At 29.7% G+C, this 21,996-nt stretch overlaps 2 protein-coding genes across 2 annotated transcripts in view; both read right to left on the reverse strand.

Annotated features, from left to right (window-relative positions):
• The window catches only part of LOC117169316, a 128,843-nt gene that overhangs the window by 50,371 nt on the left and 56,476 nt on the right, over window positions 1–21,996 (reverse strand). The window lies entirely within an intron of this gene.
• On the reverse strand, window positions 16,759–17,658 carry LOC117169315. The gene is made up of 2 exons (XM_033355636.1): window positions 17,554–17,658; window positions 16,759–17,306 (listed from the first exon to the last, which is right to left on the reverse strand). The coding sequence occupies exons 1-2, from the start codon at window positions 17,609–17,611 to the stop codon at window positions 16,921–16,923; spliced, it is 444 nt and encodes a 147-aa protein (XP_033211527.1). The 5' UTR covers window positions 17,612–17,658; the 3' UTR covers window positions 16,759–16,920.

The raw sequence follows: 21,996 nt of genomic DNA on the forward strand, positions 1-21,996 counted from the left end.
TTTAGCCTGACTTTATTCTCATGTTCCTTTATATGTTGGCTTACCGCTCTTTCGGTTTCTTCAATATTAACTTTGTCACAAGAACAAGGAATTTTATATATTACCGGATCGCTGAGAGGTGCCTTTTTGTCTGTAGGGTTGTTTAGAAGTTCTCCTATTTTCGCAGGTGGTATAAATATGGTTCGGATGTTGTGTTTGTTGAGAATTCTTACTATTTTTTATTTGACAACTTGGATATCTGGTTAGACAATGATCGGTTTTTTTCTCCTTTTCTTTACTAGATTGTGTTGACTTGTTTTTTTATACCTTTTTCTTATTGCTTCAATTTTTTTTGTATAGCCATTCTGTATTAGGATTTGTATAATGTTTTGTATTTCTTTTCGTATGTGACCTTTATCTGTTATGTAGACAACTCTGTGTTCAAGATTGTTGGTAAACAATTATTTTTGAGATGGGTAGTGGTGGAAGAAGTCGTATAGATATCTGCTTGTATGGGTGGGTTTTCTGCAAATTTCATGTCCTAATGTTCAATCCGCATTGTTCAATTTCCATGGTGAACTGGATTTAGGGATATAATCGATTTATAAAATTGAAAACTTATTTAGTTCATCCAGTCTATGTCGTCTGTTGGCAAAAGTGTCGTCAGTGTAACGAAACCAAAATTCCAATTTAAGCTTGGATTGGTTGAAGATTTTGGTTTCTAGATGTTCCATAAAGATGTCGGCTACTAGATGTGAGATAGGAGATTCTATTAATGCTTCTGACGTTTGTTCATAGAATTGTTTATTGAAAGAGAAGTAAGTATTATTGAGAAAAATATTCCATCAAAGTTATAAGCACGGAGAGGTAGTTCGCAAAAAAATAAATAATATCAACTGCATCAGAGATTGGCACTTTCGTAAAGAGAGATGTTACGTCAAAAAACACTATGATCTCTTGCGGCCGAATGTGAATCTGTGGTATCTTTTTGATAAAGTCAAACGATTTTTAGACGTGAGTGATAGGGTTTTCTGTAAAAGAATTTAGTTCATTGACGAGGAAGCTTGCTAGCATTTAAGCTGTTGATTTTATCGCGCTGAGGATCGGTCTGAGTGGAATGTTGTTTTCGTGGGTTTTTGCAAGCCCGTAAAGTCTTGAAGAGATAAGATTAGTAGGTATTAATTCAGATATTGTTTTTCTATCTAATTTAGGTATTAGTCATATGATATGCGGCCCCATGTAGAAAAAATTTAAAATCTGAGATGCAAGACAAATATGGTTTGTTGTATTATTTCTAATTAATTAATTTCTAAGTTTGTTCACAAGAGATTTTAGTTTGCAACCAAGTACCTAAATTTTCATTCCAAAAAGATAAATTCTGAACGAAAAATGTATTACTTGATATTTCAAACGAAGTTTAATTTTCAACTCAGACACGATTTTCAGTGAAGTAAGAAAAAAAGTTGTAAAGAAACTGTTGAATTTTGAAGCTAAAATTTTAATTTTAAACCAAGAATTATGACTTATTATTAAAAAGAACGAATTTTTCAAACTATTAATAATAGACCGTTAATAATGAAAACGATTTAAATTTCTATCGGACCCGAGAATAATACACGGAATAAATTAATAATATTAAATTCTCTACAAAAATAGTTAGAAACCCCACGCAAACTGAAAAAAAACAATTAAAGATCTATTAATAACGCAGGTTGCATTTTATTCTTAAAAAAATTTCGAACCGAGAAGCACTAAGCTCAACATTCATTTCTATCTGCAGGATAGCCTATGGATTGGATTGAGGCATAAATGTTTCCCTTGATTTTTCAAAAAATTTTAATTTAAATTCATACTATTTTAAGGAATTTTTATATAATTACAAATTTTTAGAGATATTTGATTGTTTGGATTAACTTGTTGTGGCTTTTTGCGGTCCTTAGTAATCATAATAGTTTTTTTGTTTATGACTTTTGGTGTCCGTAACTGATAAAGATAATGTAGATTTCTATCAAACCCGGAAATCATACACGGAAAAAACTCATAATACCAGACGCTTCTCAAAAATCATTATCAAAACCAACGCAAATCGAAAAATCAATGAAAGACTTAATAAGAAAGTAGATTCCGTATTAATTTTTAATAATTTAAAAAATTAAAAACACTAAGCTCACGATTCAATCTTATCAGCAAAGTTGCCTATGAATTCCATTAGGGCCTAAACGTTTACCTCAGTTTATAAATAGATGGTTTTTTAAGTATTGCTGAAAAAATTTTTATAAAATTATAAATTCAAAGAAATATCTATGACTATTTTATGTACGTTTAAAATTAATTTTCTTTCAATTTGAGAAACAGAATATTCCTAATACATAGGTTATGCATAGTATAGAGAAAAGAAAGTTTAGTATTAGAACTGAAAGAACTAATTTTGTGGTTGTATCGCAAAATAAAGTTGAAAATATTACACAACCACGGTTGTAATGCGTCACTCTTGAAATTAAGTTTAGGCAAAGATAATTGTATCACCAAAGTGGTTTTATTAATATTTATTTGTATTGCATAACAAGGGATTTTACTTAAGTATTCTTTGTTCTATTTCTCAGCGTGCCATTAAACAAACAAAGTTATATTGTATAAAGGCAATCAATAATTCACTTTATATTTTATAAATATAATAGTATTTACCAACATCATGAGGGAAAACTACTAAGATAAAAAACAGAACACCAAACAAGATTCTCATTTTCTTGAAGCGCAAAAAATTCACTTTTGACGAATTTTTATAAGAGTGTAGCTGATAACTATTCTTTAAAAAATTTTAAGATATATACTAGTCTCTATCTTATCTGTCCTTCTAGTGTATGTGTATTTAATTACTTAGCATAATAAAAATATACATAAATACATATACATACATGCATCCAATTCAACTAAAAAAAATTTACTACCCGAGACGACCGATTTATAAAATAATTTTAAAAATATTCATCGTTGATCTAAAATAACCTTTTTATATAAATAAAATAACGTTTTATAGAACTTTTATATCAAACAATTTATAATAAAGGAAACAACGTTGGATTAGAAAATATAATTTCAGTTTATAAAATATAAAATTCCGCTAGGATGATAAAAAATTTATTTTTAGATATGGGCATCTACAATTTCACATTAAAATTATGCATTCAGAAATAAATGAATTGTTTGCTAAGTATTTTCACCTAAATTATTAGGCCGCATTCAGAAAATTTTGGAAATCACAAGTTTCTTAAATTTGAAGAATAGTCTTCTTTTAGTCATTTGTTCTATATATTGGCGAATGAAAACAAAATTATTCAAAAAATAAATGTTTAGAATGTAAATAAGGATTTCAAGGAATCTGAATATAGGTATATTTTACTTGATATTTAAATAGAGATTATTTGATTTTTTCAATGTAGAAGCAGCGTACAATTTCAATACTTCAAAATACTATCATTCAAGAATCTGATTTATTCAATAAATAATTAAATATTATTAGCAAGCCTAATTTCAAATATTAAAAACTGCATAAAAAATCTTTAATTTTAAACGAAACACGACTTTAAATCTTACTTAAAGACTTGTTCAAAATTGGCTTATTTTGAATTATACAAAAATCTAAAGTTATTTAGATGTCTTTTCAGTTTTCACATCCACACATTCATTCATCATTTTCTGTATGTGCTTATTGATTTTCTACGAACTGTATAATACTCCCTGCCTTGAATTTATTGTAAAAAAATGTAATTTTATTTCAACATTATTTATTGCCTACGTAAAAGTATTCAACATATAAACGCACAATTGGCATTTGTTTAGTAATTTTTTTGGAAGGTCTAGTTTAAAAGTAAAAGTTCAAACTAATAAATTTCTTGTTCCTCGGTATTTACCGAAGCTGGAACCGGACGAGAGGACCTCACCCCGAATTGGATTTGACTTTATTATATTATATTCAAGAAATCTGTACTATCATCAGAGAATAACAGAAATTCCTAACGTCTTTTCAGACTAGATAGGTCTATGAATTAATTTCTTTAATTGATGATAAATTATATATCAAAATTGGCTTAAAAACAAGCTCTAATATAATAATAAACTTTCCTTCCAACAAGTAAATTATGAAAAATTGAGCAATAACCACATAATTGAGCGAATGCCATTCAATTTTTCTTAAACCACTTTTTCTTAAAAGAAGTCATTATAGTTGTTTTATAAAATAAAAATATCACTTGAGTCACTTTTCTTGCAACAAATCACGCCATCCAATAACCTCTATCAAATTGAGGTATTCGCCAATTTCTGAATTTTCGCAAATTCCTTTGAAACATCTTAGAAGACTTTAAATAATTTCAGGGAATCTTAAATAGATTTTATCAATTTAAAAAATTTTTAACGATTTTAAATATATTGATTTGTATTTTGGAATATTTTTATAAACAACAATGAAAAGTGTGAAAGTTTTTAATAATACTACCCTGGTCAATACAAATAACATCTAATATTATTAATTTTATAAATATCGCTGAAAGTAATACGACCAAGAGGTGGTCACTCATTTATTAATTATTAATGCCATTTTTCAGGAAAAGTATCAAGAATTATGCAAAGGATTAACTAAGTAATAGTTTTATTTGTGAACAAAAGAATTTGCAAGTTTGTGAAAGTTTCAGTGAATAATATGAGTGTCAACGGTAAATATGTAGGCAATCTATTGTCTGATAAAGTTGATTATTCAAGCTAACTGAATTGAGAGAAGAACTAAACATAAGAAGAGTTGGACGATGGTCGTGGGGGCTTAAGTGTAGACTTTAGACCCGCTCCGTCGGCTTGCGGGTTCGATTCCCGTCTCGAACTCTGAAAGAGCCTCGGCGGCCCATGTGGTGAACAATGGCCTAGCAAGAGAGTTGTTTATTTCCGTAGAGTCGTGGGACCGGTACCTCTAGAGAAAAAGGTTTTATCTAAGTACTTAAAAGCTGTTGCTCTTGATGGTTCGGAACCCACCTTAAACTGTAGGTACCCCTCCTACCATCAAGTAAATGTGCGGGGGGTACGTGAAGGAATAGGAAATAAGGTTCAAGAAAAATGTAAACCCTTAGGGGACACATTGGAAGCTTCCATTCCATTCCAACTAAAGATGAGAAATATGAAGACGTCGGGTAATGAAGACGAATTAGTTACTCGTTTGAAGGCAGTATTTGCGATTGACAAAGAGCACGGTGATAAAAATGCAAAAGAAGACGAAGGTGACGTTGAACATGGAGAGGACGGAGAAAACTTTAAACGCTTGATAGAGGATGACGATGATACAGATGGTAGCAGCGATAATGATTCCAGTCATAAAAGCAGATGTCAAACAAAGAACCATATCAGCGCGGATCTTCCGATAAAGTCGTTTTTTACCAGAAATAATTGTTTGCGGAGAATTTTATCAATTTACTGTACACGTAGTAATGGACGAATTAACAGAAACAGAATTTAATCAGGGTCGTGATTCTTTCAAGATGGTAGAATATAGTAAAGAATATAATTTAGGTTCAACTTACATTTCCAATCCTAAATATACAAAAAAGTATCGCAGATTCTGCATGATTACAAAGCCAAATAAGTTCAAGAGGTAGGAGTAAAAATGAAAATTATTTTAAAGGTCGATGTGCCAGTTTATCAAACAGCGACACAATTTTCATCCACGGAAAAGGACGCTACACACGCGATAATAAAAATGTGGTTCAAAGCCGGTATTATACGAACATCAGAAAATAATGCTGAAAATAAAAAGGGTTCTAATCGGCTATGTGCAGATTATAGAAATAATATAGATACAGTTGACGTGAAAGAAAAAAATCGAAAATATACTGCGCACATGTAATCGAATCCGGAAAAATAAGTCATTTAGAAGGCAAAATCAAGTAAGTAAAAAATTTCAAAAGGAAAATACTTCAAATTTATTACAGAAGTATGTCAATTTTACCGAAACAAGTTTTTACACAATAACAATTTTTTCGTTTGCCTCCACAATCGAATTTCGGCCTTCTTCAGAGCTGAAAATTTATTTGAGTCTTTCTTCGGCATCAATTGAAACTTTTGTTATCCTTTACCTTCTGCAAAAAATTAATCTTTTTGTTGAAGTGCTATCTTACATTCCTTGCAGCTCTAATGTCTAAAATCAATAATAAAAACCCTTAAATTGTAAAATCACATTTCTTTCAAAAATTCAAACTTTTCATAACTTAAATACGATATTTTTAGACGTTTTTGGACTCCTGAATCTGCAAAAAATTTCAAAATCATCCTCTACAACACAAGTTTTGTAATTTCAAAATCAAAGCACTCTCAATTAGTTTAAATTATTCCGGCTCATTAAAAAAAAAAAATAAGTTTTTTGGCACATTCGTATTAACGTGGTAAAAAGGTGTTATTTTTCGATTTTAGGGGTTCGAGCCAAAAAAATTGAGTTTGTTCTTTACTAGACAAAAAACTAGAAACAGATTTAGCATTAAAAATACGAAAAAGATTATTTTTTAGTGCTGGGTTCCAAAAGTCAAAGTTGGTATTTTTAAAAGGCCCAAAAAAAGAGAGATTGTTGAAACTAAACATTTTTGAAAAAGTTTGGTTTTTGAAAAATATTTTCCGCGTACCGAGGTATTGATTTTTCATGATAAGTTTTGAATCTCCAAAATTGTCGGTTCGTATTTCTGGGGAGGTCAGAATAACACAAAAATACAGAGTAATTTTATCTCTAAAAGATTCAAATTTTTCTAAAGGTTTTGATTTTCAAACTTAGGGGTTGTTTTTGGGAAATTCTTTTTTGCAAAATTCAAAAGCAAAAAGTTCTGCTTGAGCTGAAATTTTATTTTCTTGTGCCCTCAGACAGTTTATGTGCTTGGTTAAAATAAACTACGACCTTCACAAGACAATATATTTTTTGAATTATCTTAGGATATTCGTAAAGATTTCAAGAAAATTTTAATCGATTTTTATCATTTTAAGCGAATCAAAGGAATTGAAAGATTTGCGAATATTCTTCAGCGTTCAAGTTATAAAAGACTTTATACGAAAGAATATTTCATTTCGATTATAAACAATATGTTTAAATAGAGACATCAAGCTTAAGATTAATTTATATGAATTCCATTAAAATTGATTTTAATTGAGTTATAAAATTTTAACTTAATTTATAAGAATTTATGAAAAGATTTCTGTTTAATTGTGATTTGAAGTTGGACCTATAAATTAAGTTGGAAATGTTAACCAGTCGCCTTTAGAGAAAACGTTATATTAAAAAAAGAAATTCTACTTTTTGTATTTCAATTTTATGAGAAGAGATTAATGCTGAAGGATTCCCTGTTCTATGTCGCAATACGTATTGAGCGCAACATTTTATAACAAAAAGTTAAAAACTTTTGTATAATTAATTCAAATATTTTCAATATTATTGTAGGTTCCGACGGGATCAGTGAAAATTACTAAGATGAAAACCAAAATACCAGTCAAGGGGTTTGATTTCTTGAAATAAAGAAATCTATGCTAGCTGTTATGTTATCTGTCCTTCCAGTTTATTTGATTTCACAATTCTGTTTTTCAAGCCCTGGAATTGGAAAAATACTTCAAACAACTTTTCATGAATCAGAAACATAAATAATAATTTTCTTAAAGCATGATACTATTCTATTTTTTCTGAAAAAAAAGTTTCACTGCGTATTTTTTCAAAAATTTTGACATAAGGTCGTTTCCAATAACTTATATAATAAAATTTAAAGAAATATGATTTTTCTCCTCAATAAGATGGAAAAATTAAAGATAACCCACTTTCAAAGTTTACAAGGAAAAACTTTTAATAAAATTAACAATTGGAGACTAAAAGGTTTTTTTATGTTCCAACATAAAGAGACAAAATCTTTTCACAGAGAAAACTAATCTGGATAGAACTTATGGTCTTCCGAAAATACACAAACATAGTTTTCCATTAACCCTTTGCGGCATGGTGGGAATACCGTATTCCCACCTTTTTTCATATAATTTTTTGGGATGTCAGAGTAGTTTTTATTGGATTTTACACATTTTTTTTAATTTCATGGTCGCAGGTTGATAGAAAATTGAAATTCTTGTGCGAAGGGTCTAAATTTTTTAAATAATTTGTTAATGCTTATAAACAAATATGAAAAAAGCCTTTTTTGTTGAAAAAATCCATTTTTGAAAAAACTTTCCATTACATCCTTATGAAAATGGGTTCTTAAGGGTTTCTCGGGTCGCTGAATACGAATCTGAAATCAGATTTTTAAAATTCAAAATGGCGGATCCAATATGGCGGCCGAAATTGAGAATATTTCTGGATTTTGTCTGAAAATTGTTATACAGGGGTTTTTGGGGTCAGTGATAACGAATATGAACTCAGATTTCGGAAAATTTAAAATGGTGGATTCAAGATGGCGCCCGAAACTTGGAATAGTTTTGGATTTTTTTCTGAAAATTGGTATACAGAGGTTTTCGGGGTCGCTGATCACTATCTGAAATCAAACTTTAAAAATTCAAAATGATGGATACAATAGAGCGGTCAAAATAATAAAGTCTTCTGGATTTAAACAAAAATTAGTGTACAAGGATTTTTGGAGTCACTGATCACGAATCTGATTTTCGATTTTGAAAATTCAGAAAATTGGTACTAATCCATGTTTTAGGTGAGTAGGTGTATATATTTTCAAACCTTAATATTTTAAATATTTGTCATTTTGAATACAGATTCAAGATCAGCGACCCCCTGCCTGTGCCAACTTTCAAAAAACAATTTAGAAATATTTTGAGTTTTGGCCCGCCATTTTGAATGTACAAAATCAAAGTTCAGATTCGTGATCAAATATACCAAAAACCCCTGTACACCAATTTTCAAAATCAAAAATTTCAAATTTTGGCCGCCATATTGGACCCGCCATTTTGAATTTTCAAAATCTGAGTTCAGATTCGTCATCAGCGACCCCAAAATCCCCTATCTACCGATTTTCATGAAAACTCGTTTCCCTGAAAAATTTATGCCGGAAAATTTATGCCATTAATTTTCCTACGTATAATATGTTCAAATTTTTCAACAATAATTTTAAAAAATTACTATTCGTTCATTCACATTATGATGTTTTTTGACGTGACTTACAAGAATTTAATAAATTATATTTTCAAATTTTTGCCTGCTTCAAGTATGTAAACAATACTTTTATAATTATTTCTAACGATAAAATTGAAAAAAATCAAAATTTTCAATATTACACATAAAAAAATCTAAATCACACATGAAATAGAATATAATAATATACTCAACTTGCTCAATATTCTGGTCCAACACATAATTTTGTATCTAAACGACACTTACAAATAAAAATTACTATAATAAAAAACTCAGTTTTCTTAGCTATTCTACTTTCTGACAAAAAATTTCAAAACGAAAACCTAGAAATAGTAAAACATCACCTTTTGCTAAATAATTTTCCACAAAATGAAATTAATGAACAAATTGATAACAGGTTAGAAGAAATTTTTTAAAAACTTAACTAACAATTCTGAAAAAATTACAAAAAGCGAATTTGTACCAAAACATAATATTACTATTCCCTCTTATAAAAAATTTCAAAAAATATAAAGAGACTCTTTAAAACTTACAAAATCAGCACTACTTTTCGTAAAAATTCTGAACTTGATAAAATGATAAAATTAGGTTAAGATTGATTAGAAACTCTGTAAAAAATAACGCAGTTTCCTGTTCAGTCATTATTTATATAATAATATTAATGATACTAATTCTGACTTTTTTCTTTGAGATTATATTAAAATTGTACATCATGAAAGTAATCCTATAACAAGAGATTTTGCTAAAATCATTTTTGTCATAAAAGAACATGGTAATTATCTTAATAAAATTACAGATAAATACAATCTTAATGAATCTTACAATTCTATTCTTGAATTCTTTTTTTCAATTCATCAAAATATGTCCAACAATATATTTAAAAATTGGCGCTCTTTTCTTGCGATCTATAATATGATAGGTTATTTGATCATTGTTGACGGTCACTTTTGGAGTTATCCTTATGGAAGCAGGATGTTCTTCCATCCTGCTCTCATAAAAACTAATATAAATTTTAATGTTATAAACTTTTGATCTACCAGTATTTAAATTTTGTGAAAACTTTTTTAAAATTTTACATAAACATTTGATATATACTATAATTATTATATTTTTATAATTTGTATACACTGCCGAGCAAAAGTTTTTAACCAACTTTTTTTTTGACTGAATAAATTATCTTATTTTTAATTATACCAGAGCTAAAAAATTTCTCTTTAAAGTGTAGATTCCTCTCGAGATTCTGTGAAATATGAGCTCAGGTTAAAGCCGATTTGTCTATTTTTTAAAGATATTGCAAAAATAGTGCAAATTTCAATGTTTTCTTAAATTTTCGATAACTTCTGAAATAATAAACATTTTCAAATATTCTTGTGCTTATTTTAAAGCTATTTTCCCACAGTGTCACAACATCTTATGAATATAATTAGTAAAAAAATGTTTATTTAATTGCAGGAACTTGAAGTCGTAATAAAAAAATTGCAAAAATTGCAATGTTCTTTTGGGTAACAAAAATGTTTTCGCGAAATATATGGAAAATAGAATCATGAAGTTTCTGTAAAATTTTCTCAAAATACACTACCGTGCAAACGTTCAAGGTCATCTGTTTTTTATGATTGAATAAATTCTCTTGATTACAATTATACCAGATCTAAAAAAATTTCTCTTTAAAAGGTTGATTGCTTTATCAATTCTGTATAGATTCAGCACAGGCTGAAGAAAATTTGTCAAGTCTTTGAATAGATATTTAAAAATAGTGTAAATTTCCATGTTTTCTTAAATTTTCAATAACTTCCGAAACAGTTAACATTTTTCAATGTTCTCAGGTTCCTCTTAAAGCTTTTTTCCACCGGTTCACAACAGCTTATGAGTTTGCATCGTAACAATTTTCTTATTGAATTGCAAGAACTTGAAGCTGTAATAAAAAAGTAGGAAAAATTGCAATATTATTTTTGGTAAAAAAATATTTTTGTAAAATATATGAAGCATTTAATCATAAAGTTCAATGTAATTTCCTTAGAATATATATTTATTTAACCTTCAATCTGATTGGCCTACAGATAAGATGTTTTTAAATTTTTCAACTTTTTTATTAAAACTTCAAGTTATTACAATTGAAAAAGAAATTTTTTACAATTTATACTCGTAAGCTATTCTGATTTAATGAAAAAATTAGCCTGTTAAGGATAAAAGTTTTTAGCTCTGGTATCATTCAAATTAATTAAGGTGGCCTAAAACTTTTGCGGGGCAGTGTTTATATTTATTTAATTTTGATTTGCCTGCAGATAGAATGTTTTCATATTTTTCCAAATTTTTTGTCAAAACTAAAAGGTTTTGCAGTTTAAAAAGAAAATTTTTTCGATTTATACTTGTAAGCTGTTGTGATACGGTGAAAAAAGCTTCAAAATGGCTCATATTATACCGAATTTTGAAAGAATATAACCTTTGAAAAAAATTTTTTTTAGCACTGGCATAATTTAAATAAGCAAGACTTAATCAGTCATAAAAAGGGAGGTGGTTCAAAACTCTTGCACTGTAGTGTAGTGTTTATAAGCTTATTGTTTTTTATAATTTTTGAAAATTGGTTCCGCTGATTATGGAACTGTGGGTTTCCGAAACTTTGGGACAAATATTGAATAAACTCGTCTGATTAAGTTGATACAACTCCGTTAATTTTTAGGTCTACAAATAAATTCGGTGCCTTTATTTTGTTTTCTTGTAACTCCTAGTCAAATCTTAAGCGGCATTGGTTTACTACCACGTTAAAGATTTTCTCAAACTATTAGGAAATTATTTCTTTAATTGGAAACGAGTTTCGTGAAATAGAACACCCTTTCTTCCTCAGAGAAAACAATATTTATGGCGTGGACATAAAAAAAATTTCATAAAATTTTAAAGTTCGGCTTTCAAAGAAAATTTTAATTTTACTATAGCAGCCTATGCCTAGTGATATTATATATTAAAAATTTTGTTTTAACAGTATTTTTTCTAAGTGTTTGATCGTATGACGCAGTATATCAGTGCGCAAGAAATTTTATAACAAAAAACTTTTTAAAATATTTACCCTAATTCACCTTAATTTTGTTAATATTATTGCATTTACAAACGTAGTCAGTGAAAATTATTAAGATAAACTCCAGAAGACCAATCACTAGTCTTATTTTTTCATATGAAGATAAATGTATTATTTGCTTCCTGAAATATTATGCTAGAACACACTTAACCTGAATTAATTCACTCTTAATAAAATACCTTAAATGAAAACTGCAGGCCTAAAATCAGAGATTTGTGTTTGAAAGGACCTTTTAAAATTTAGAAGGAACTTAGAAGAAGTTCAGGCCTACATTCAGGATAATCTAGGTACCCTTTCACGATGGGAAAAGATCTAGTTTTCTATATGACATGATCCAGCCGAATATCACAGCTGATCAAATTAACCCTCTGCGATGATCAGTTCGGCACTCTTTGATGATCTACTCTGACATCTTTGATGATAAGTTTGGCTCTCTGTGAAGGTCAAGCGCACCGTACGAGATGATTCGCTTTGGATAATCAATAAAAAGTAAGAAGCACAACTTCAGGGGGTTATAATGTCAGAATACAAAGCAATGTGACAACAGTGGCTTTAAGAACGTAAACTGCGACGGAGAGCAGTTTCTTAAAATGTCATTCTGAATACTAAAATTTATTTTAAGCTACGAAATAATGACGGAAGTGATTTTTTTAAGTGATCAATAGCGTTAATAATAGTTTATGTGTAACACAATACATCTTCCTCGAGAAGTTTGTGTTCATAACAAAAAATTTAAGACACCATCAGAGGTTCTTAAATATCATGTCATTCTTAAAAATTAACTCAGTAATCTAGGTAGTCAAAATAGATTTTTCAGAACGAAATAAATTGTTTTTCTAACGGAAAATAAAGATACCCTGATGATTTTACAAGTCAGGGTTTTTTCTGATAATGATGAGGTATAAGTACTTCAACAAATTATCAGGATAGCTTTAGTTCGAAATGCCCGGTCGTTGTCGATTTTCGGACAAAATTAATTTTTCCTAAATTTAATTGCTGCAAATCCCCAATGGACCTTTGATCAAGATTGATTGGAATTTGCAAACAAACATTCACAACCTAAATAATCATCAATTTTCATAAACTTCAGAGGATTCAATAATTCCATAATGTTTTTGAACAACACATGTATCGGAAATAATTTAATTATTTTTTATTTTCCACATTGATCATGACATCAAACATTGATAAAGGTTAAAATAAGTTTATAAAAAAATAAACTGATACAAAAATGTTTTTCGGAAATTGCATGACACCATTTGTAATGTTTAAAATTTAAACAAAAACAAATGTCCAATTATTTATTCAACTTTCAATTTCCCTTACAGAAAAAAAGGTGCATTTATGTTTGCAGGTTAATTTTTTTAACCTCAAATTCAATTAAATTAGACTTTTTAATACAAGAACTAGATTAAACATCATGTTTTTCTTGAAATTAGACTCTTAGCCCATTCTAAGGTATATAACATGGCAGCCTTTTTTTAAATAAATCTAATTTTTCTTGTATAGAATTTCATTTCATAGAAGACATGTTGCACATATAAATAAGAATTTTACCGAAACGGAATCAAAACTTCTTCTGAAAAGGATCACCTTCCAATATTTCTTGAGTAACATTGGCAACTGGGCCACTATCTAGGAATAGCATTTTTGAACTAACAATGGGCAAACACGATTCCAGTGGATTATTCCAATGACACTATTTAGAGATCATTAAATCAATCCATTAAAACCAAAAAATAAATAAAGGATTTAAAGAGATCGGCTTGTGTTAAATATAATCGCATTTGCCAAGCATCAATTTTAAATTAATGAATGAATTAAAAGAAATTCAAGAACTTATCAATTATATTAATTAACTTATTGTATGATCCCAGTTTAAATATTCTAAAGAGAAAATAAGCATAGTGAGTCTAATGATGCAGTGTAAATTATAGTATTTATTGTATTTACCAACAGGATTAGCAAAAATCACTGAGATAACAGAGATAACAGCAATCACGAGTTTCATTTTATTGAAACGAAGAAGAGCCACTTATGGAGAATGTTCATCAGATAGCAACTAATCTATATTCTTTAAAATTTGTCAACACAAATCCTAGTCGCTATCTTATCTGTCCTTCTATATTGTTTATCTCAAAAAAACAAGCAACACGAATTTCCAAGTAGGGTAAACGCTCCATTCACTCTCACATTAGGAGGTACTTTTGAATTTCAAAATTTTCTGACTTTCCCTGTTCATTTATTTTTATTTTTCTTGACCAATAACATTTGAAGTTCAACTCTAGGTGAGAGGTCGTATTTCCCGATTTCGGTCTAAAATGTGTTCAGTTTCTTTGGAGATTACATCTTCAATTTGAAAATAAATTCTGCGGATTAAAAAAAAACCCTCACTCTTGAATTAAAGCTATCTTAACTATTCTTCTAGATTATTTAATTTCACAATACGCCCACATTTCGTACACGGAGAAAAATGGATGGTCAAAGTTATGTGGTCAAAATTTAGAGAGCCAACAAGTCTGTCTGCATGGTCGAACGGTCCTTTCATATTTTTTTCGACATGGTTAAAAAGACTCTTATTTTATCGGCAGTCTGACTTTTATAAGAGCATTACACTCATTATCAGGGATAACTAAGGTATCCTTTTCGGAATGGTCAATACGCATATATTGTTTTCACTTACTTCGACCATCCAAGAAGGAGTAGATAAGCCATTGCGCATGGTCCATTGCTTGATTTTTGCGCATCAATCATGCGCGTGAAAATTGAAAGGGTATCGCTAATTGGATCCATTTGGCATAACGAAATCATAGACAGCATAGTGATATCTGTTTAAAAAAGAAGGTTTTTACCAACTATTTCAGTGCAAAGTGAAGTGTATTTATTGAGAATTCATTGGAAATATCTTATTCTTTAAGTACCTGTTTTAAATAAGTAATTGTAAGGTTAATATTTTCTATTAGTAATGTGAGATTTAAGACATTCAATTAAAATGTTTTTGAGGTTAATGTAAGTTTGAAATAGATTATAATTATTTAAGTAATCACTGTTAATTATAGCATTAGTCGATTTAGGATAAACTTGAATTGTACTCATTAATTTGAAACTAAATCATTATTTTTCAGTTCTGACATCAACTGCTGAGATTCATGCAAAGACAGATGGCAGGGGCAGGGTCAATGCACTCGTGATCCTACATCCAGTTGATGGAGTCGAATGTCTGAGAAAATCAGATCGACCATCTGAGATTTTCAAACCGGCCCTTCAAATTGATCTGGTCAGCCAGCTTGAAATGGCCGAGGCGACGGTCTGAGACAATCGAGTCGTCTTTCTGAGATTGTCGATTTGGACCTCTCGTTTTTATCTTCTAGAGATAGCCGCTATGGCCATATTCAAAAGCTGTCCTATAGTCGACCCTGCAATATGATCTGTCTGCACATTTATATGGCCAAACACACCTTACATTTATCTCCGTGTATTTATAATTTAGTTTTTAAATACTGGAAAAGTGAGAAAAATGTAAACAAACTTATTCATTTTTTCTAACATTATTTAAATGTTTCATGGCCAGTTCAATAGTCTGAAAAAAGTTGAAACTTACTATTAGGTTAATAAAATCAACTCTAAGATGGTCAAGTCGACTATTCGATAAGATCGAGTCGACTATCTGAAATGATCTAGTCGACCATCTGAGATAATCAAATTGGCCCCGTGTGATGATAATTTTGGCTCTCTGTGATAAACGATTCACCCGTCAGAAATAATTTAGTCGACCCTACGAGATGACCAATTTGAACCTCTTTTTCAACCTTCAAAAGAGAGCCAGTTTAACCATCAAGAAATTTGGCCAATAATTAAGGCTTAAATGTAGCCAATCTGTGCATCTGGATTTCCAGACTGAATGTTATTTCTGATATTCGAGCAGACTAGTATTTCAGAATAACATAAACGAAAGAATATAAGGCGACTTGAGATGCGCTAATAGAAAATAACAAAATATATAGCGCATCGGCTATGAATAAGGATATCATTGTTAGAGGTGCGACTAAAGTGTGTGGTACTGCGATTTTATGAAGAATGTGTGGTGATGCATCGTTGAAAGACGAAATTCAAGCAAATATCTAAAAAAAGAAAGAAGCACCCAAGAGAACACTGAAAATCACAGACATTAGCAATGAGGAGAGAAATAGATTTGGAAGAGATTAAAATCACAAAAATAAACAGTTCAATTACAAGTCATTAAAGTAGAGATGAAATCAAAACAGCAATATATACAATTTTCAACAAACCAGAAGACTTCAAAACTCACTGAAAAAAATGAAACTACAATTGGTTCATTTTAAACAATGCAGGCATTTCTTTTGATTTTAAAATAATTCTTAACCTCGGTACTGGAACCCTGCGTAATCCCAAAGTGATTGAAGTAAATACTGCTTCTTTATTGTCATTTGATAATAATAAAAACAAAAGCAGACAAAAGAAAAAAAAGGAAAAAAGGGGATTTGGTAGGTTGCTTTCTAATTTTTCTTTTCGCTTTTTTATTTTTGTCCAAACAGAAAATTGTTTTTCTTTTCTTTTATAGGAAAAAATTGTCATCTTTTTTTAATTGCAATAGGAAACTTTGATGGTGGTTGTCCAAACTTGGTCGTTAGATTCACAGATTCATTAACGTTTTTAATGTTGTGACATTTTAGGACACCATTTCATGAAATAAGTTTAGACAATGTAAATAAGAATTCTAAAGATTTGGTATTTTGACATAAATAACGCGTGATTCTTTAAAACCCTTCCAGAATTTGTTCTTAAGAGGATCACCTTCCAATATTTCTTCAGTAACATTGAAAACTGGGCAGCCATTTAGGAGTACTTTAACTTGCTGATATCTCAATAAATCTGTTTCGGGATGTCTAGGATCACGATACCATTTTTGAACCAATAATGGGCAAACACGATTCCCTTGTATTATTCCAATGATGTACTGGTGGGTTTCATCTACTACAGCTTTTATAAGGCCTTGACTCATCAGATATACATGACCTGGTTCAAGTTCACAAAAATAAACTTTAAGTAAAATTGGATCGGGATGAACTTGAACTGCGCCTTCTCTAAATCTCCAGGCTAAGTCTGCAAAAAGAAAGCTTGAAAGGAAAATCAAGTAACCGAGAAATCATTAGATCAACCCACGCAAATCAAACAACAAGTAAGCTCTTTAAAAAGATCCACTTGTTTGAGATATAATCGTATTTACTTTATCAATTTAAAGAGCACCGAGAGTTTAGAGAGAAAAATCTTAAGTTGAACAATATTAAAGAGAAAATAAGTATAGTCCAATTAATAATGAATTGCTAATGATAATGGATAATCTATTTACCAACAGGTTTAGTGAAAATCACTAAGATAAAAGAGATAACACCAATCAATAGTTTCATTTTCTTGACGAACAAAAAACCTACTTATGCAGAACCCTGATAAGAAAGTAACTAATGAAGATTCTTAAACATTTGTCAAGATATAACCTAGTTGCTATCTTATCTTTCCTACCAGATTATTTGTATTTCAATCCTCTGCTCTTCTACCAGTTGAATTAGGAAAATACTTTAAATTTATGACATAATTATCTACAATCAAGAGATAAAATTTACCGTTACATGTTTTTGCATGATCGAAAATTGTTTGCTTGGCAAAATTGGTTTTGTAAGGCATGATAACATCGAATCCACCAAAGTAATTTTAGTTTTCATATTTTGATCTATGATAGAATTATGCCCAATGATTTTCTTCTCTATTTCACAATATTTAATTTTAAAAAATAATCTAATTTACTTTGATCTTTTTAATATTATTATATTTGCCAATGGGATCAGTCAGAAAATTTCTTAGATGAAACACTGGATAAATTAATATAATATAAATACCCTCGTCCATTTTATCTGAATTAATTCACATTCAATATGATACATTTGAGGAAAAACGAACGGTGGTCGTAAGTACCTTCCATGTTTTTTCGTCATAGATAAACTAATTTCACGGCTAATCCGATAGTTAGGAAAAATTCTGACTGACCACGAATAACAAACGTATCCTTTTGAAATGGGTTAATCAATTCGACTATAAGATGGTCAAGTCGAATATCCAAGAACGTCAATGCGACTATCTAAAATAATCTGTTCGTCCATCCGAAATGATCAAATCAACCCTCTACGATGATCGGTTTGGTCCGCTATGATGATCTGTTCGATCCTCTGCGATGATCCGCTCGGTTCTCTGTTTAACTATCTAGAAGGTTATGTGATATTTGACCCTTAAATGTGGTCAGTCTTCACATCTGCATATCCAGAATGATTTTTCATTTTTCATCGTGTCAAGTTTGTGAATTCTATAGCGAAGAACCTTTTTGTAATTTGGACAGTTTCAAGTCTTAAATTGTCTAAATAAAAAATTCAAATACTGGCAGCTATTTTGATCTAGGATTTAAACCTAATATGGTTCACTTTGGAGGATCAATGAAAATTGAGGAGCATAACTTCAGTGCACACTAACTCAAATGTTCAAAATACATCTTTTTCTAAAAAGTTGTGCACATATTTGAAATTCACTGTTCACAATGACTGAATTTAAAAAAAAAACCCCATCAGGCTTACTTAAATTTCAGTTTTAAACAGTACTTTCTTCACGAATATATAAATTTAAAACCGACACTACCGAGTTTACTTCTTAGAATGAGAAAACCCTAGAAAAATAATCAGGATAACTAAATTTTGATTCTGAATTCCCTGCTATTGTCGATTTTTGCAGAACATTGATTACTGCTAACTTCAACTTATGCAAATCGATTTTTAATCCTTGATCGAGATTTACTGATATCTGCAAACAAACATTTATAGCTTCAACACTCATGAATTTAATAATCGGAACTAAGAGATTAATTTTGTAAATTTGATCAGATGGCTCATTTAGCTCAAACAGCTAGAAATCTATGTGACACAGCTATATTATTTGGAAGACGAAATCCAGCTAAACGGTTAGCTGGGACAGCTGAAGCTTTTATTTGAGTGTACAAACCTAATCAAAATTTTAGACACAATATTAGGAGAAACGCAATGGCTGGATGCAATTCTGGATGCACTATAAAAAGAATAAGGTTTAGCAATAAGACAATCGCCCTTCATATGCGTCACACTTAAATTGAAGCACCGGAAGGGATAACGTTGTATCAACAACAATGACTTCAGTTTTTATATTTTAATCGTCGTTCAGGAGATTTCTGCTCAAAGATTTTCTGTTATAATGCACAGCATATCATTGAAGAAGAAAAAAACAATTTTATAACAAAAGGTTTCAAAAAGAATTTCTTAAATTTAATATAATTATTTAAATATTATTTTATTTACCAATGGAATCAGTGAAAAAGACGACGAACAAATCCAGAAAACTCTATCAATCTTTCAGCGAAAAAGTTATCTTGCAGAAAAGGCATTGTCCTTTGGCTGTTTTGTTTTGAATGACGTGAATATATTTTTCACACACAAATAATTATTTAGCTGAAAAATTAGTTGAATCTAGTAGCATAAGGAATATTTTAGCTTTAAACGAAATCTGGTTGAAGCAAATGAAAATTCTCTCAACATTAAATTCGAAACGAAATTCCATTAAAGTCAAAAAACATCACCTTGAACAAAGCGGACATTTCTTCGAGTGATTGTGTGCATATTTAATGTATTTACTTTGTGAAAATCACTTTTAGAATATCTGTTTTCGAAATTAAATAAAAAAGTACAGTATTATTTTGTGTCAAGGTTGCCAAAAATGGATAAACTAATAATCGCAGAGGAAACAATTATTGTTGATTGTTTATAATAAGAGAATATTCGATGAGCTATTTTAATCTATAATCACAAATTTCTTCTTAAATACTTTATCTACGAAGAAATGTTCTGAACGAAGGTTGACCAGGACCCTGGAAGACATTAGACTGTACCATCAATTTTAACCTTGAGGTCAAGTTTCAAGGTCAAATGGAGGTGAGACCCTTTTTTTTAATAAGAACCCTTATTTTTGACTGAGGATGATCAGAGCGAAAAATTTTACGTGAAAAATAATCCTCGGAAAAATAGTTTTTATAACCGAGAAATCCTTGGAAAAATGGTAAGCGTTGATAAAATTTAAGTTCTCAACACACCTTTCTAAAAAAATATGTATTATGAATATCCTAATTCTAAGATTTACTCCTCAGCATTACAAGACCTTACGTTTTTCAAAAAGAAAAAAAATTTTTTACTTTTTGCGTCTGAGAAAATTTTAATTTAGACATAAAAATAGACAGAACCTAAGAATTTTGACATCTTGCAGACCTTAACCTCGAGAAATTTGAAAAACCTTCATGGTTAGTTTATTTTTAGTTATAAACACACATGGGATAAGTAATTATGTTGACTAAAATTTTATTTGTCAACACAAATTCCTGATGAAAGATTTGTTTTCAATACCTGAACTTCCAAACTTACTTCCTATAATGAGATAACCTTCAAAAGATTATTAGGATAACTAAATTTCAATTTTGAATGCCCTGCCATAGTCGGTTTTTGAACAACATTGATTTCTGCTAAATTCAAGTTCTGCAGGTCGATAATCGATCTTTGATCGGGATCAGCCCGAAACAGCCCGACAATGTTTGAAATATATAATTAGTTTTAATTTCTCTGACTATAATAATTTCTTTCTGTGGAATAGAAGTGATGCTAAAAACTTTCAAAAAAATCTGATTGAATTAGACCAAAAATACTATCCTTGAACTTCAAAAACTACCCCTTATTTGTTTGGACAAAAAATTGAACGTGTACCATCAGTAAATGACCCTAGTAAAAATTCATTTTATTAACGAAAAATATTATTAATTATTTACTGTAATCTTTTTAGCATGTTTAAGGCATCAGTTTAATTGCTCGAAACTATTTAAAAAAAAGAAAAATATCTATTTATTTGTTCAACCTTCAGTTTCTGATACAGAAAAATTCGTCCTGTTGTCTGCAGGCTGGTTTCAAAACGTTGAGTTAATTAAATTAGACTTTTTATGAGAGAAAGTGAATTGTAGTCTAGGTTTTTTTTTTAAATTAGACTCTTAGTAAGGTTTACAAAAAGAAGTTCTTTCTTAAAATAAAAATTAAGTTTCTGATAAGGGATTTTATTTCATAAAAGAAAGTTTGACCGTATCAATAAAAATCCTATACACTTGGTACCTTTGCATAAATCAAGCGTGATTGTTTAGAACTCTTTCAGAAATTTTTTTCTCAGACTATCCGGTATTTCTTTAGTAATATTGGCAACTGAGCCACCATCTAGAAGTACTTTAACTTAATAATATAGCATTCGATTTATTGCAGGATATCTAGGATCACGATACTATTTTTGAGTCAATAATGGGAAAACTCGATTCCCCTCGATTATTCCAATGATGAACTGGCAGTTTTTATCTACTACAGCTTTTATGAGGCCTGGACCAATTAGATATACATAACCCTGTTCAAGTTCACAATAATTAACTTTAAATAAAATGGGATCAGGATAAATTCGAACAGAGTCTGATCTAGATGTTGAAACTAAATCTGCCAAAAGAAAGTGTAAAACGGCAATAAAATATTGTAGTAAATATTATATTTAATTTACCAATCACAGATTTTAGATGAACAAGAGAAAAGAGTTCACATACAGGGAAATATAGCAATGCCCAGGAAAAATTAAAAATACCAGACTCTCTCTAGAAATAATTATAATAATTTTATATTAATTACATATATAATAATATAATAGTAATATA

The sequence above is a fragment of the Belonocnema kinseyi genome, chromosome 3, assembly GCF_010883055.1.
Source record: "Belonocnema kinseyi isolate 2016_QV_RU_SX_M_011 chromosome 3, B_treatae_v1, whole genome shotgun sequence".
Classification (NCBI taxonomy): domain Eukaryota; kingdom Metazoa; phylum Arthropoda; class Insecta; order Hymenoptera; family Cynipidae; genus Belonocnema; species Belonocnema kinseyi.